The following is a 16,633-nucleotide window of genomic DNA, read 5'->3' as shown; positions in this document are numbered from 1 at the left end:
ATTTGATTCTTAATGTTTTGAGTCTTACTAGCATATATTACTAGTATCATTAAGGACAAGATGAATAGTAAGAAAAATCATTTATGTTTGTGACTTAAAAGACATTGGATAATAAATTGGAAAAAAATAGTAAGTGGCATTATGTCTGTAGTGCTCATACATTCTTCACAGGCACACTGTTACTTTCCACCTCATGTCATTTAATAATTGCACCTTTGTTATCTTTTCAGGTTTTAACACAACAACAAATGTAGTCATTTTGGCAGGCACCAATCGACCAGATATACTAGATCCCGCACTGATGAGGCCAGGGCGCTTTGATAGGCAAATCTTTATTGGTAAGATGGTTTTCCAGTTTCACAGTAAGAGGGTTAGTCCAGTTTCACAGAAGATATCACTGTTTCACTGATTTTTTTTTTTTTCCTCTTAAAAATAATTTCTCAAGGACCACCGGACATAAAAGGAAGAGCCTCTATTTTCAAAGTTCACCTCAGACCACTAAAACTGGACAGTACCTTGGATAGGGATCAGCTGGCAAGAAAACTTGCATCCTTAACCCCAGGGTTTTCAGGTGAGTGGAAAATAACCTACTGAACTGTTTATAAGTCCTTTAAATCAATGACAGTTGCCAAGTACCAGTTCACTTTGTTACTTCACACCTTGGGGCTTCCTAGGTATATATTTTTACTTTTTATTTGGGAAATTTCAAACATATAAGTTGAGAAAATAGTGTAACGAACCCCTCTGCACCCATCATCTAGCTTTGGGAACAATTCTTAATTCATATCTAACTTTTTTATACCTTCACCCTCTTCCCTCTATCTCTGGATAACTTGTGACAAATTCCTTGACAGCATATCATTTTATCCATTAATGTTACAGAAATTATTTGGGTTTTTTTAAAACAACTCAGTACTGAGATAAAATTAAGATACCATCAAATTCACCTCTGTTGAAGTGTACAATTCAGTGATTTTTAATATATTCATTAAGTATAGTTTTAAAGCCAATCACTATAACTTTTAAAAACATGTTCATCATCCCAAAAGAATCCATAAGCAGCCATTCCTTCCACTCCTAGCCCTAGGCAACCCCTAATCTATTTTTTGTGTCTATAGGTTTTTCTATCCTAAACTCTCCTATATAGAGAATTATATGACACTGGAGGCCCGGTGCATGACATTCATGTACTTGGGGGAGGAGGGGTCCCTCAGCCCAGCTTATGCCCTTTCCCAGTTTGGGAGACCTCGGGGGATGTCTGACTGACGGCTTAAGCCACATTTGGACATCCTTAATGCTGCCACGGAGGGGGGCTGCTCACTCGCCAGCTGTCAGCCTGGCTTGTGGCTGAGCGGTGCTCCCCCTGTGGGAGCACACTGACCACCAGAGGGCAGCTTCTGCATTGAGCATCTGCCCCCTTGTGGTCAGTGCACGTCACAGTGACTAGTTGTTCCGCTGTTTGGTTGATTTGCATATTACCCTTATATAGGACTAGAGGCCTGGTGCCAAATTCGTGCATGGGTGGGGGTGGGGCCAGCCAGGGGGAGGGGCCGAGGACCGTTGGCCAGCCAGCCCCGCCCCCTGGTTGAACTCCCAGTCGAGGGGACAATTTGCATATTAGCCTTTTATTATATAGGATGGTCTTTTGTATCTGTCTTCTTTCATATAGAGTAAAGTTTTCAGACTTCATACATGTAGCACATGTCAGAATTTCATGCTTTTTTTTAATGGCTGAATAACATTTCATTGTTTGGATATACCACTTATTATTATTAAAATATATTTCTATTGATTTCAGAGAGGAAAGGAGAGGGAGAGAGAGATAGAACCATCAATGATAAGAATCATTGATTGGCTGCCTCCTGCACGCCCCCCACTAGGGATTGAGCCCACAACCCAGGCATGTGCCCTTGACTGGAATTGAATCTGGGACCCTTCAGTCTGCAGGCCGACGCTCTATCCACTGAGCCAAACCAGCTAGGGCTACCACATATTATTTATCCATTTATCAGTTCATGGACATTTGGGTTGTTTCTGTCTTGGCTGTTGTGGATCATGTTGCTATTAAAATCCATGTACATATTTTTATTTGGACATATGTTTTCATTTCTCTTGATTATATACTTAGGAGTGGAATTGCTGAATCACTTTTTGAGAAACTGCCAAGTTGTTTTCCACAGCAGCTGCACCATTGTACATTCCCACCTGCAGTGTATGAGGGTTCTAGTTTCTTCACATCCTCACCAACACTTGTCATTGTCTGTCTTTTTTACTTTAGCCATCCTAGTGGGTGTGAAGTGGTATCTCAAGGTTTGATGTGTATTTGTATAATGTGTAAAGATGTTGTTTTTTTTGTGTGTTTTTTTTTAATATATTTTATTGATTTTTTTATAGAGTGGAAGGGAGAGAGATAGAGAGTCAGAAACATCGATGAGAGAGAAACATCGATCAGCTGCCTCCTGCACATCTCCCACTGGGGATGTGCCCGCAACCCAGGTACATGCCCTTGACCGGAATCGAACCCGGGACCCTTCAGTCCGCAGGCCGACGCTCCATCCACTGAGCCAAACCGGTTTCGGCTAAAGATGTTGTTGAGCATCTTTTAATGTGCTTTTTCCAAGAATTTTTAAATGCAAAATGTTTTTAAAACATTTATGCAAGATAGATTCCCTATGCCCTCTTCCAAACTCAAAATTAAAAAGGAACATTTAAAAAGTATGAGGAGATTATAACAAGTTCATTGTTAGAGGAAGATAGATATCTCAAATGTTTCAGGGTCCTAACTTTTTATTTGCTTTTTGTTTTTGGACTTTGCAGTTTATAAAATTTTAATATTTGCTGAGCACATACATTATGTTATAGTTTATTTGTATTATCATATACTTTGTCTGAAAAGTTAATTCAAAGAACCTTATGGCTCTAGAAAGCATTTGGCACATTTCACAAGTTTAACTTCCATTGTTTGAATGCACTAGGTTATTTTAATGCTTACGTTTTTTATTTTATTTCAGCATACTGTGTAATATCCACATAAGTAATTTTCCCAACAGAGATAGGACTAAGTTAATTAATGAGCATTTTAAAATACTATCTTTGTTTATATGAGCCATATTGTATATACTGGTAAAGGTAAATATTTGCCTGTAATTATCTATTTAACTACTACTAATACTTCTACCTCAGTTCACTGGGCCAGGATTATCAGGCTGTTACTAGAATGCTAGAATACCTTAGGGTTATCATCAATGAAACTGAATTGTATTTACATAAAACCCTTATCCAATCTGCTGATTGAGAAATTGACTATGGATTTAGTTATCCGTAATGTGTGACTAATCAGTTTGAGTATATGGATTTGGTAGGTAAGCTATTCTGTATATTCATTTTGTAGGAGCTGATGTGGCTAATGTCTGTAATGAAGCTGCTTTGATTGCTGCGAGACACCTTTCAGATTCCATAAACCAGAAACACTTTGAACAAGCAATTGAACGAGTGATTGGTGGTAAGGCAACTGAATGTAACTTAAATCAAAAGGCTGATAAGATGAATTTGAGGCCAGGGATTTTTTGGCAAGATCTAGAAGCAAAGAAAGGTACATTTCCCTAGCTGTGGGCTCACCGTGCACCTGCTGTGTTCCTGTGGTATTGCGAACCCCTTCCCTCCTCTGCGGTCTGCATGGAGATGGGTGGTGTAGGTGTTGGGTGAGTCAGATGGCAATGGCAGCCTCATTCACATGGGTAGCTAGCAGTGAATGAGGTGTCTTCCCTTGAATTATACCAATCTGGTTGTTGTTTTCTTTCTTGTTTTTTCCAATCTAGTTCTTTATAAATGCTCACAATCTTCCTATTTCCAAAAAGTTCATCTCATGAGTTAAATGTGTTCTATGCTAGATATAGGTGATGGATAAACAGCTCCAATGACTGTTTAATCAGGAAATGCTCACCCTCCCAGCCCGGTGATGGCATAATGTGTTTTCCTTGCTTTTTAGAATGCTTGCAACTTAATATTCATAGAAACATAATTAGCAATTCAAAAACTTGGGCATTTGAAGGAGTCCAAAGATTGCAGTCAAGAGGGCTGCACAGAAGAGGTGGGATTTAAACTGGGTTCAGTAGACAAATGGGAAACCTTGTGAAAGTGGCATGAAGAGAAGGTGGTTTGGAAATAGTGTTACATACACCCTGTGTTTCCTGGAGGGAAAGTAAACTGATCAAACTCAAGTCCTGTGGAACGCAAGGCAAGGTTGAAGAAAGGTATTTAAGTCTAGACTTTAGAAAGCCTTGAATGTTGACCTCGAGGACTTTTTATTTTTTTTAATTTTATTTATTTATTTTTTAATTTTAAAATATATTTTATTGATTTTAAATCAGCTGCAGGGGGCTCTGAGGCAGCTGGTTTGGCAGAAAATGACGTGCTGAGTCTGAGATGCAGGGTGTCCAATGGGATTCTGGAGCACTACAGGGGTTCAGGCTGGGTTCCTGGGATGAGAGGCTCAGGGAGCAGGTGCCTAGTAGGAGGAACAGGGACTCACATAGTAAGCATGGCCGGATGTTCACATTTGGTAGCAGAGGGGAGAAAAGTGAGTCAGCAAAGTCACCAAAGCTGTATGCTACAGACCCAGAAGGTGCATCAACGCATAAGACAAGGAAGACGTACCATTAAAGGAGACTCAGGTGGAGGAGAAGGGAGCCAAGGGCAAAGACATGCTTATTAAGGAAGAGTTGGCAGCAGGATCAAGTGATGGGATGTTAGGGAGACAGATGTTTGGATTTGGCAGTGCGACTGTTCTTGGTGACTATTGATGTGACAGTTTGATTTGAGTGGAGAATACAAAGCCAGATTAATGGAGATTACAGTGAGGATCTAAAGCTAGAATAGCCGTGTGCTCAACCTGGGTTATGTGCTAAATAACTAACTCTTGAATAAATAAGTAGACCACTTATTCTAGAAATGTGTTAATGAAAAGGAAAAATCTAAAATGTAGAGTTGTAGATGGAATTAAATCATTACAGAAACATGTGAAATCTGCATATTTGTGCCTTTAAAAAAATATATATTTTTATTGATTTTAGAGAGGAAGGGAAAGGGAGAGAGAGATAGAAACATCAATGATGAGAGAGAATCATTGATTGGCTGCCTCCTACATGCCCCCAACTGGGGATTGAGCCCGCAACCCGGGCATGTGCCCCTGACTGGAATTGAACCTGGGACCCTTCAGTCAGCAGTCCAACACTCTATCTACTGAGCCAAACCAGCTAGGGCATATTTGTGCCTTTTAAGTCAGAGCGATGCTATCAGTGCTTAGTACAAAGTGAGAGTGTGAAAGAAAACAGGGTGGCAGGTGGAGTAGGAGACCTTGCTCTGAGGTGGGTGGACACTTGTTCAAGTTCAGCCATTGTGAACCAGTCATGGGCAGTCCTTGTTCTGTAATAATATACTGAAAATGAAAAATTCCAATGATAAACTATGGGGGAAGCTTTTGTTTTTCAGGTAAGTAAGAACTGCTTATTTCTGGAAAACAAAGGCCTTGTTTTAACACAGCCTTTATAACTTCCCACCCTTGGATATACTTTCCACCTATGGTATATATATACTTGTCTTATGTTGTGTTATCGGGAACATAGCACTCTCTCGCTCTCTCTCTTTTTTTTTTTTAATCTTCTAGACTCCTTAATGCAGGGGTCCTCAAACTTTTTAAACAGGGGGGCCAGTTCACTGTCCCTCAGACCGTTGGAGGGCCGGACTATAGTTTAAAAAAAAACTATGAACAAATTCCTATGCACACTGCACATATCTTATTTTGAAGTAAAAAAACAAAACGGGAACAAATACAATATCTGTATTTGCATGTGGCCCGCGGGCCGTAGTTTGAGGACCCCTGCCTTAATGTGTTATCAGTTGAGAAATTCTAGTTATCTTGAACACAACAAAACTACTTTTGTCTTGGTGTGATGATCTGTATTAGTACAAACTGTAGTTAGTTTCTGCATTACAGAGGTGCATACGAGGTTCAGCATCCACCTTTATCCAGGCCAAAGAAGAGTTGTGCATAGGTTAGGGGCCCTTCAGCTCTGTAGTGGGCACACAGGCCCAGCTCCAGTCTCCTGGGGTTCATCTTCTCTGGTCTACCTGCTGCTGCTTTGTCTGGCTCTTGGAACCCCTTGGGCTCTTTGTTGAGTGTGTTGGGTGCTGCAGCCTAACTAACTCTCTGAGTCAGTATGTCCTGATCTATCGTCTACCCTCCATCAGGAACAGAGTAGGCACTTTCCCTGAATACTTAGACTAGCAGTGAGTTCTTTCTGGACTTCGTTTTCTATGAATTGTATGTTTTAAGTTGACTTAAGTGCTGAATTTTATTATGTCCCTAAACAGTATATGTGGCTCAAAAGAGTGGGAAAGAGGAAAAAAGTGGGCCTAGGGGTAGGGGTTGTGACTGCATTTTCCCTTTAGCTGGGTGTATTTTGAAGTTGATTCTTTATTTTTATTCTGACCTTGATTGATAATTTTTGGATTGTTAAAGCATCTTAATCTCTAAATCACCTTTTAGATACGGCATTGTAAAATATTGTATAACTCTTTTTATGTCAGTGTCACTAACATAAAAGTGGTTTGTTTTTTTGTTTTTGTCAGGCTTAGAGAAAAAAACCCAGGTTCTGCAGCCCGAGGAGAAGAAAACTGTGGCGTACCATGAGGCAGGTCACGCAGTTGCCGGCTGGTATCTGGAACATGCAGACCCACTTCTAAAGGTAAAGAAGTTGTTTGAACAGGAGAAAATTGCACTCCCTCAAAGGATAAATAGATGTGATGTTTAAATTTAAAGAAATTTAGCAAAAACATCTAGTAATAACAGAGGGATAAAGTGGTTACACAAACTCTCCCACAGATAAGTTATAAAGTTTTGGAAAGAAAACTACTATTCAAAGGGACTGAAAAGTTTCCAAAAGCAGACTAAAACTGAGGAGCATTTACTCTCAGAAAGTAGCAGCTACAATGGCTTAGAATTGGGTGCTTGTGGCTTTCTTGCCTGAGGGTTTTCCAGTGGTGGAAAATGCTGGCTTTACCATGTTGAGGTGCCAGAGGAGAAAGTTCAGGGTTGGAAGAAAATTTGAAATTTAACAGGGAAATCCTGGAAGCAAGAACACTACAGAGGGGGTGAAACCCAAATCCAAGTAAAAATGCCCTGGCTGACTACTAAACTATGCATGCAGAGGGATTCCCAGAGAGCCTGGGAAAGTAAGCAGAGACCAAAGCGATGCTGTACCAAGTAATACTGTTACTTTTTCTGCTTTTTCAACTGAGTGTATTCCCCAAACTGGTGCAGCATGGATAACAGGAAGCAACGCAACTGACTTCCTGTGTTGGGACAACTGGAAATTGAGTGGGAGAGGGTCCCTGAAACAAGGAGACCACAGAGAAGACAACATTAAAAGTGTACACAAAACATCCTAAATAATCTAAAAGAAGTGGCTAGAACTAGTAAGTGGAATTATGGCTACAGAAATTTTTTTAAAATATATTTTTATTGATTTTTTACAGAGAGGAAGGGAGAGGGATAGAGAGTTAGAAACATCGATGAGAGAGAAGCATCGATCAGCTGCCTCCTGCACACCCTCTACTGGGGATGTGCCCGCAACCAAGGTACATGCCCTTGACCGGAATCGAGCCTGGGACCCTTCAGTCCTCAGGCCGATGCTCTATCCACTGAGCCAAACCAGTTAGGGCATGGCTACAGAATTTAAGGTCCATATACAAAGTTCAAATGTATTTCTGTATATTAGCAATGAATAATTGAAAGATGAAATTTTAAAAAACTCATTTCATTTACAACAGTATCCAAAAGCATGAAATACATAGGGGTAAATTTATCAAAATACAGGGTAGGAATTTATATAGAATTGCAGGTATTAGCTAAAATAGTCAGGACAATTAAGGTGAAAGGATTACACTCACCAATTTTAGACTTTGTATACAGCTACAGCAATGAAGACTAATAATGATGAGAGAACTTAATACTTAGATCAGTGAGATGGAATAGAGTCCAGAAATAAACCTTCATACATAATTGGTTCATTGATTTTCAACAGAGATACCTAGGTTATTGAAGGTGGGAAGGATTGTCTTACCAACAAATGGTTCTGGCAGCTCAATGTTTATATGAAAGAAAGTAAACGTTGACCCTTACATCATATGTAAAAAAGTAATTTGAAATAGATCATAAAACTAAAACTATAAAACTTCTAGGAAAAAAAGTTAGGAAAAAGTCTTTGTAACTGTGGGTAATCAGAAATTTCATAGGACACAAAAATCATGAACCACACTGGACACAAGCCACTGGGGTAGGGGAGGCCGGGGGAATGTCAAGGGCGGGGTGGGGGGAAGGAGACATATGTAATACTCTTTGTAATACTTTAAGCAATAAAAAAAATAATAACCACAAAAACAGTTAATAAATGGAATCTCATCAAACTTAAAAACTTTGCCTTTGAAAGATACCATTAAGAAAATGAGCCGAAACCGGTTTGGCTCAGTGGTTAGAGCGTCGGCCTGCGGACTGAGGGGTCCCGGGTTCGATTCCGGTCAAGGGCATGTACCTGGGTTGCGGGCATATCCCCAGTGGGAGATGTGCAGGAGGCGGCTGGTCGATGTTTCTCTCTCATCGATGTTTCTAACTATCTCTCTCCCTTCCTCTCTGTAAAAAATCAATAAAATATATTTTAAAAAAAAAGAAAAGAAAATGAAAGGCAAGCCACACATACTGAAACTACTTGGCAGTACACACATATGAAAAAGGAATTGTATCTAGAATATATTGAAAAAACAAAACAAAGTACCTCTTAAAACTCAATAATAATGCCTTGGCCGGGTGGCTCAGTTGGTTGGAGCATCGTCCTATATACCAAAAGGTTGTGGGTTTGATCCCCTGATGGGGCACATGCAGGAAGCAACTGATCAGTGTTTCTTTTCTCTGTCTCTCTTTCTCTTCCTTTCTAACATTAATAAACATATCCTTAGGTGAGGATTAAAAAAACGCCAACTCAATAATAACAAAACAAACAACCTAGTAAGTTATATAAAAGATTTGAGCATATACTTCACAAAAGATGGTATATGAATAGACATTAGCACATTAAGATACTCGATATCATTAGTCATCAGGGAAGTGCAAATTAAACCTCAAGGAAATACCAAATGGTTAAAATTTTAAAGCCCGTCCTTAAGGATTGGTAAGAAGGTGAAGCAACTAGAACTCATATATTGCTGATGGAAATGTGAAATGGTACTGTCATTTTGGGGAACAGTGTGGCAATTTCTTATAAATGCTTCCATATGATCAAAGATATTTACCCAAGAGAAATTAAAACATAATGTCCACACAAAGACTTACACCACTTCATTCATAATAGCAATAAACTGGAAACAACCCTGATGTTCAAGAATGAAATGTATATTTGGTATGTTTAGACAATGGAGTGCTACACAGCAGTGAAAATGAGAAAAACAATAGTGGGGGTGAACCTCAGAAACGGAGAGAAACCAGACACAATGAAGCACATACTGTATGCTTCCATTGATATGCAGTTCTAGAAATTGTAACTAATCCATAGGGCCTGAAAGCATATGTGCAGTTGCCTGGGAGTGGGGGAAGGGTTGAATACAGAGGGGCACAAGGGAACTTTGGGAGAATAAAGAGTATTTTGTATCTTTCATTGTGTGGTAAGAGCTTAAGTTTGTCAAAACTCATTGATCTTAGAAATTAATGACTCAAGAGCAAGTTTTTGCACAACTGCGTGTTATTAACTCATAAATAAGCAGCTCCGTCGATCTCATTTAGCTAAAGCTGATGGATTGCCCAACTGCTGTGCTTTTTTTTTTTTTTAATAGATTTTATTGATTTTTTACAGAGAGGAAGGGAGGAGAGTGATGTGTTCTCTCCAGGCCTTACAATTCATGTTTTATATGTCAGTATTCAGGTATAATTAGAGCCACCCAAATTCTTCAGAAACTGAAGAGTTGTTTAAAATAAGTAAAAGTTAGAGTATCAGCCTGCGGATTGAAGGGTCGCAGGTTCAATTCCGGTCAAGGGTACATGCCCGGGTTTCGGGCTCGATCCCCACTGTGGGGCACGCGGGAGGCAGCCGATCAATGATTCTCATCGTTGATGTTTCTATTTCTCTCTCCCTCTCCCTTCCTCTTTGAAATCAATAAAAATATTTAAAAATAAAAATAAAAAGTGCTTCCAAAATGGAAAAAAAAAACGCATTGAACTGTATACTTTAAATGGGTGCATTTTTTACATGTAAATCATCCCTTAATAAAGTGGATTTTTTGAAAATTAAAGGAATTTATTCAATTGCAAAAAGAGGACTAGAAAAGAAAATGAAAACTGTTGAGTGCCCTGGTCAGCCATACCTGCCTCCTGGAACAAAGAGGGCGTGGCCATGGCTGACAGTCAAGTTGAATGGAGCCTTCACTGTATTCAAGCTCTCAGGAGTCACCACATGCCAGCAGCCTTTTTGTCAAGACTGAATCATTTTAATTGAGTTTATAAAAAGACAATTTCTAGAACTCTTAAGGTAAAGTTATCCTAAGAGAAAATACTTCTGCACAGTCATTCCTGCTCGATCTCATTTAGCCAAAGCTGATGGATTCCCCAACTGCTGTGCTTTTTTTTTTTTAATAGATTTTATTGATTTTTTACAGAGAGGAAGGGAGGAGAGTGATAGAGAGTTAGAAACATCGATGAGAGAGAAACATCGATTCAGCTGCCTCTTGTACACCCCCTACTGGGGATGTGCCCGCAACCAATGTACATGACCTTGACCGGAATCGAACCTAGGACCCTTCAGTCCACAGGCCGACACTCTATCCACTGAGCCAAACTGGTCAGGGCTGTGCTTTTTTTTTTATAAGTGAGTTTATCTATCTGTAAATGCTGTGATCAAGTCTACATTTGGTAGTGGAATCTCCAACAGTTTTTCTGTTTTGTATTTGTCAGGTGTCCATCATTCCAAGGGGCAAAGGTCTGGGTTATGCTCAGTATTTACCCAGAGAACAATACCTGTACACCAAAGAGCAGCTCTTGGATAGGATGTGCATGACTCTGGGTGGCCGGGTGTCAGAAGAAATCTTCTTTGGAAAAATTACAACTGGTGCTCAAGATGACTTGAAAAAAGTGACTCAGAGTGCCTATGCCCAAGTAAGTATGAAACGGAGTGCTTCTTCATCTCACGTTGCTGAGAAATGGTCATTTCTGAGAGGCTCTGAAACAATACCACTGTGTTCGACTGGTTTAGGCTTCTCAGGCCAAGATTATTTCTTCAAAGAAATCCATTGTAAAGCAATCAAAACTTATGAAAAGAAATGACTTTTGGGGGGCACTCCTGTTCCTCGTATGTCAGCTCTTCTGGGTCTGTCACTTTCTCAAATCTTTTAATGATGCATATGATTTTTTTCTGTTGTCTTTACCTTCTATTTCTTAGGACATTATTTGTTGTATTTGTTTGCTCGTGTTGTTTCTGGCTTAATCTTTATTTTTAAAATAATTTTTATATCTTTTTCCATTCCAGCACAGTGATGGCGAACCTGTGACACTCATGTCAGAGGTGACACGCGAACTCATTTTTTTGGTTGATTTTTCTTTGTTAAATGGCATTTAAATATGTAAATAAATATCAAAAAAAATAAGTCTTTGTTTTAGTATGGTTGCAAATACCAAAAAATTTTTATATGTGACACGGCACCAGAGTTAAGTTAGGGTTTTTCAAAATGCTGACACGCCGAGCTCAAAAGGTTCGCCATCACTGTTCTAGCACCTCATCTGAGCTTTTCTGATTCTGATTTATGTTATTCTACATTTTCTATCATTTTTCTGTTTTCTTTTAGCCTTTTCTGGAGTATAGGCTATAGCTTTCATCTGTTTATGGGCGTCTTTCCATCCTGCTTTCCTTATCTATGGAGACATTATTCTGCTGCTCTTTTTTCTTTTTCTTTTTTTTTTTTTTAAATATTGTAATTTCCAAGTTTTTTTTTTTTTAATGTATTTTATTGATTTTTTACAGAGAGGAAGGGAGAGGAACAGAGAGTCAGAAACATCGATGAGAGAGAAACATCGACCAGCTGCCTCCTGCACACCCCCCACTGGGGATGTGCCCGCAACCACAGTACATGCCCTTGACCGGAATCGAACCTGGGACCCTTCAGTCCGCAGGCCGACGCTCTATCCACTGAGCCAAACCGGTTCGGCTCTTTTTTCTTCTCAGAATAACTTCATAAGGGATTTTTTATTGTTCATTTTACATTAAATCTTTTCCTGGCATCTTAGGAAGGAGGAAGATTAGGACAGCCAGCTTTTCTATTTTGATAGCTTTAGAATTCCCTTTTCTGATGTTTTCATAAAGTTTTAAAAAACATGGCCTACTACTTTTGGGGTCCTCCTGGCTCGGTTCCTGCTCCTCACTTTTATTTGGGCCTTCCCTTTTCTAGTCAGTTTGGATTTTACTTCCAGAAGTGGCTGCTTTTTGCTTTTTTCTTGTTTTAATTTAAATATATGGGGTGACTTTGGTTGCTCGGATCATATAGGTTTCAAGTGTACATTTCTGTGGTACATTATTTGTATATTGCATTGTGTGCCTACCACTGAAAGACCAATCATTTTCCGTTACCATATATTTAGCCCCCTTTACCCTGTATGACCCCCCCTAATCACCATACTATTGTCTGTGTCTATGAGTTTGTTTTATATCCCACACATGAGTGAACTCATATGGTTCATGGCCTTTTCTGACTTATTTCGCTTAGCATAATATTCTCAGGGTCCATCTGTGTTGTCGCAAATGGCAGTATTCATCTTTTCTTACGGCTGAGTAGTCTTCCATTGCGTATTTGTACCACATCTTCTTTATCCAGTCCTCTATCAAAGGACACTTTGTCTCCATATCTTGGCCACTGTGAGTAATGCTGCAGTGAACATAGGGGTACATATATCTTTGTGAATAAATGCTTTCAAATTTTTCGGGTAGATGTCCAGAAGAGGGGTTGCTGGGTCATATGGTAATTCTGTTCTTAATTTTTTGAGGGACTTCCATATTATTTTCCATAGGGCTGTATGTATACATTCCCACCAGAAGTGAATGAGGGTTCCTTTTTCTCCACAGCCTCTCCAATACTTGTTATTACTTGTCTTGTTAATAATCCTGAAGCTGCTTCTTAACGAGGGGCTTCTTGTTAGCTTTGGGCTCTTATGGCCCAGACTGGACCAACCACTTCCTAGCCCTATGGACTCGGGGAACGGGAAATGCAATGCCATTTCCAGGGTCAGTTGTGCTCAGGTTGACGTGACACTCTTTGTAGGAAGAACCTGGAGGGTGTGGGGTTCTTACTCTCTCAGGTCTGTCAGAAGCTTCTTTTCTACTTCCCTCGTTCAGAGAGTATCATGCAGGTCTTACAGCTGTCGGATTTGCCCCCACGTGTTTCTCACCTGATTTTTGTTGTAGGTTGTTGTTGATGGGCGTCTGGCCTGGTATTCCTTATTGAGGAATTTAAAACACTATTCACTGCTGCCTCTGTACACAGAACATTCAGTCCACTTAAGGCTGCCATGTAGATTTTGCCAGGTTAAAGAGTAGTATTACAATGAAATGTGTGAAGTTAATTCTAAAAACTTACAGGCATTTTATAAAAATATGTTAGCCTGTCAGCAAAAATGGATATCCACCACTAATCATGTATTCTTTTTCAGATTGTTCAGTTTGGCATGAATGAAAAGGTTGGGCAAATCTCCTTTGACCTCCCACGTCAGGGTGACATGGTATTAGAGAAACCTTATAGTGAAGCCACAGCAAGACTGATAGATGACGAAGTACGAATACTTATTAATGATGCTTATAAAAGAACAGTAGCTCTTCTCACAGAAAAGAAAGCCGATGTGGAGAAGGTAGGTGCCAATTGTACAAATAATTCTAAACCCAGTTTTGCAGGAAAAGTTCAAAGTGATAATTGACTCTTGGTGGGTTTATAGAAGTCAGCATTTCTCGTATCTGGCTAACTCCTTCATTCTGATGTTTCTGTGTCTGTTTTGCTTCTGAGGTGGTGGGAATATGGTAATAAGCAAAAGTGGGCATGATCCCAGCTTTTGTGGCTCTTAAGAATATGAGTGAGGGATTCATGAAGTCTATTAATAGTTACCCAATAAACAATTGAATCTGTACTCTTCCTCACCAGGTATTTTACCAATATAGTAAATCCTTGGTTAATATCATTGACAGTTTCTGCAACCTTAAGTGAAATGACATATAATGAAACCAGTTTTACCATAGGCTAATTAATATAAACACGAGTTAAGTTCCTGTGGCCTCACATCAACGTTATAACAAAACAGCATTGAATGAAACAACATTATTTGAGGCCCTGCTGTACTCCTAAGTGTGGAACGCAATGGACTAATAGAAATTTACCATTGTTTTTCACCTCTGGAATTAGTAGTAAGTGACAGATGAAAGGGCACATAGAGAATTAGCTAAACTTGATAAGCAGGAAGTCAACACATGAAAACTACATTTGGCTTAATTATATGCATCCATGGATAAACATGCTTCATGTGTTTCATTGTTCCTCATTTGGATAGCACCTGCAAAAGGCACGGATCCTTTTTTAATTCAGTGGATTTCTTGCATCTAGTAAATTCTTAATTATTCAGACCCCATGCCACCAAAATTATAATTTTGTTCTTTGAACATTCTTCACTCTAATGAGAAAAACACAGATGAAGAAACCTGATAAGGGATTGACATGATAAAAGAATATTCTAAAGTAGACTATTCATAAGCAAGTCTTCAGAGAAGCCTTCTGTGAGCCTGCGCTGTGCTGTGCAATTCTAAAAATCCATGACATCTTTTCACAAAACTGCAGTGTAATTAGGAGAGAGCTAGTGTCTGTGAAACGCCAGAAAGCATGCAGCAGGAGCTCCGAGAGAGAACAGTGGTCAGAGAAGGCTTTGTGTAGAACACAGGGCTTAGTTTTACCTGGAAGGATAGTCAGCTTCTGGTCAGTGGGAAAGGAGCTCTCAGCATGGAGGCCTGCTGAACAGAGCTGAGCAGAGAAGGGTATGGGGAGGAAGGCAGGATTGGGCCGGCCTGCCTGGAGCAGATAATGGGGGAAAGGGAGACTGCAGTACCCAGGTCCTCAAAAGCCAGGTGGAAAATTTAGAAACATAATTTTAGGCATAAAAGTGACTTTCAAAATGGTCTAATCTAACTGCCTTGTTTTATGGGAGGGAGTCTTTAAAGAATCTTAAGTAGAAATGATTCAAGTTCATCACTTAAAAGGAGATTGTGGCAGCAGTGGGATGGAAGAGACTAGAACAGAGACCAGCTCAGAGCTGTTGCAGGCATGTGTAACATTCCTGACATGGTGCTGGTGGTGACATCTAAAAAACCAAGAGTTGCTGATTTAAGTGAGTAAGATTTATTAAGTGGAGAATGGATGGGAGGAAAGCCCTAGGATTGACTCCAGTGCTCCTCCTATTGGCAAATACAGCCTGGGGTGGGAACGGGGGAGGGATTCAGCCTTGACATCCAAGAGGACATAAGCAGTAGGCATTTGCAAGTGATATATGGATAGGAGGTCCAGACCAGATACAGGATTTGTTGGTTATCCCCCTACAGCCAATTGTTAAGAGAAAAATGAGCTGTAAAAGACAATAGAGGGCGGAAGTGCTCACCGAAATGAGATGACCAGCTCGGGGATTCCACATGCACACCATAGATGCTCAGATGGGTCCAGAGAATACACTCAGTTACTTACCCTTCCATATGTGCAGTATGTGTACTGACAGTGCTAACAAAGAAGTCACTGTTGGTGAAGGGAAAAGTAATCCTCAGATCTTGAAACACCATAGAGTTCTGAAATTCTGCCTAGTCCATCAGAAAATTAAGTCCATTAAGAATAATGTGGAGCCAGCCAGGAGCCATCAAGTGGAGAAGTGGCTGGAGCCTTTGCTGCTACAGCAAATGCCTTCCAATTTCTGGGCCTCAGTTTACCCATCTAAGGTCAAGATTTAGGAGAATAAGACTAATCAGCTAGCATTCACTTAGTTTAGTATGGTATGTGTACCAGGTACTGCCTCACTTCTCTAAAACCTCCTGCAACCTCATGAAGTAACTATATTATTATCCCCATTTTACAGATGAAGACACTAATACATGAAGAAGCAATGTTGCTTAACTTTGCTTAAGGTCATCAGGCAGGTAGTTGGTAAGTGGCTTTCGGATTCGGACCCAGACGTCCAGTCTGCAGAGCCCTTGCCATTAGCTCCTAACCCAGCCTGTACCTGTCAGTGTGACTGATCTGAATTGAGATGGACTGTGAGCATAAAATGCACACTGGTTTTGAAGACTTAGAATGAACAAAAGAATGTAAAATATATCAATTCTTATATCATTACATGTTGAAATGACAATGTTTTTGACATACTGGTTTAAGTAAAATATCACAACTTAAGCGGTTTCTCGTAACTGTAAATAGGCAAATTTGAGTATTAAAGAGGTCTAAGAAGAAATCATAAAGCTTTTATTTCTTCAAATCTTCCATACACAAACAGTATATTAAAGAATTAGATCATTTTAGTATTCTGGTT

At 39.7% G+C, this 16,633-nt stretch overlaps 1 protein-coding gene across 3 annotated transcripts in view; it reads left to right on the top strand.

The window, feature by feature from the left end:
• The window catches only part of AFG3L2 (AFG3 like matrix AAA peptidase subunit 2), a 53,838-nt gene that overhangs the window by 34,993 nt on the left and 2,212 nt on the right, over positions 1-16,633 (top strand). For all 3 annotated transcript variants that reach the window (XM_070420692.1, XM_070420691.1, XM_070420690.1), the window contains 6 exons: positions 231-338; positions 446-571; positions 3,392-3,502; positions 6,631-6,746; positions 10,997-11,197; positions 13,739-13,933. In XM_070420692.1, coding sequence (XP_070276793.1) covers positions 231-338; positions 446-571; positions 3,392-3,502; positions 6,631-6,746; positions 10,997-11,197; positions 13,739-13,933 — 857 coding nt within the window. The remainder of the gene's footprint in view (positions 1-230; positions 339-445; positions 572-3,391; positions 3,503-6,630; positions 6,747-10,996; positions 11,198-13,738; positions 13,934-16,633) is intronic.

This window comes from Myotis yumanensis, unplaced genomic scaffold (genome assembly GCF_028538775.1).
Source record: "Myotis yumanensis isolate MYYU_CA2020_CCGP unplaced genomic scaffold, mMyoYum1.0.hap1 SCAF_7, whole genome shotgun sequence".
Taxonomy (NCBI): domain Eukaryota; kingdom Metazoa; phylum Chordata; class Mammalia; order Chiroptera; family Vespertilionidae; genus Myotis; species Myotis yumanensis.
Note: the sequence above shows the minus strand (reverse complement) of the source record. Positions and strands in the feature narration are given on the sequence as shown.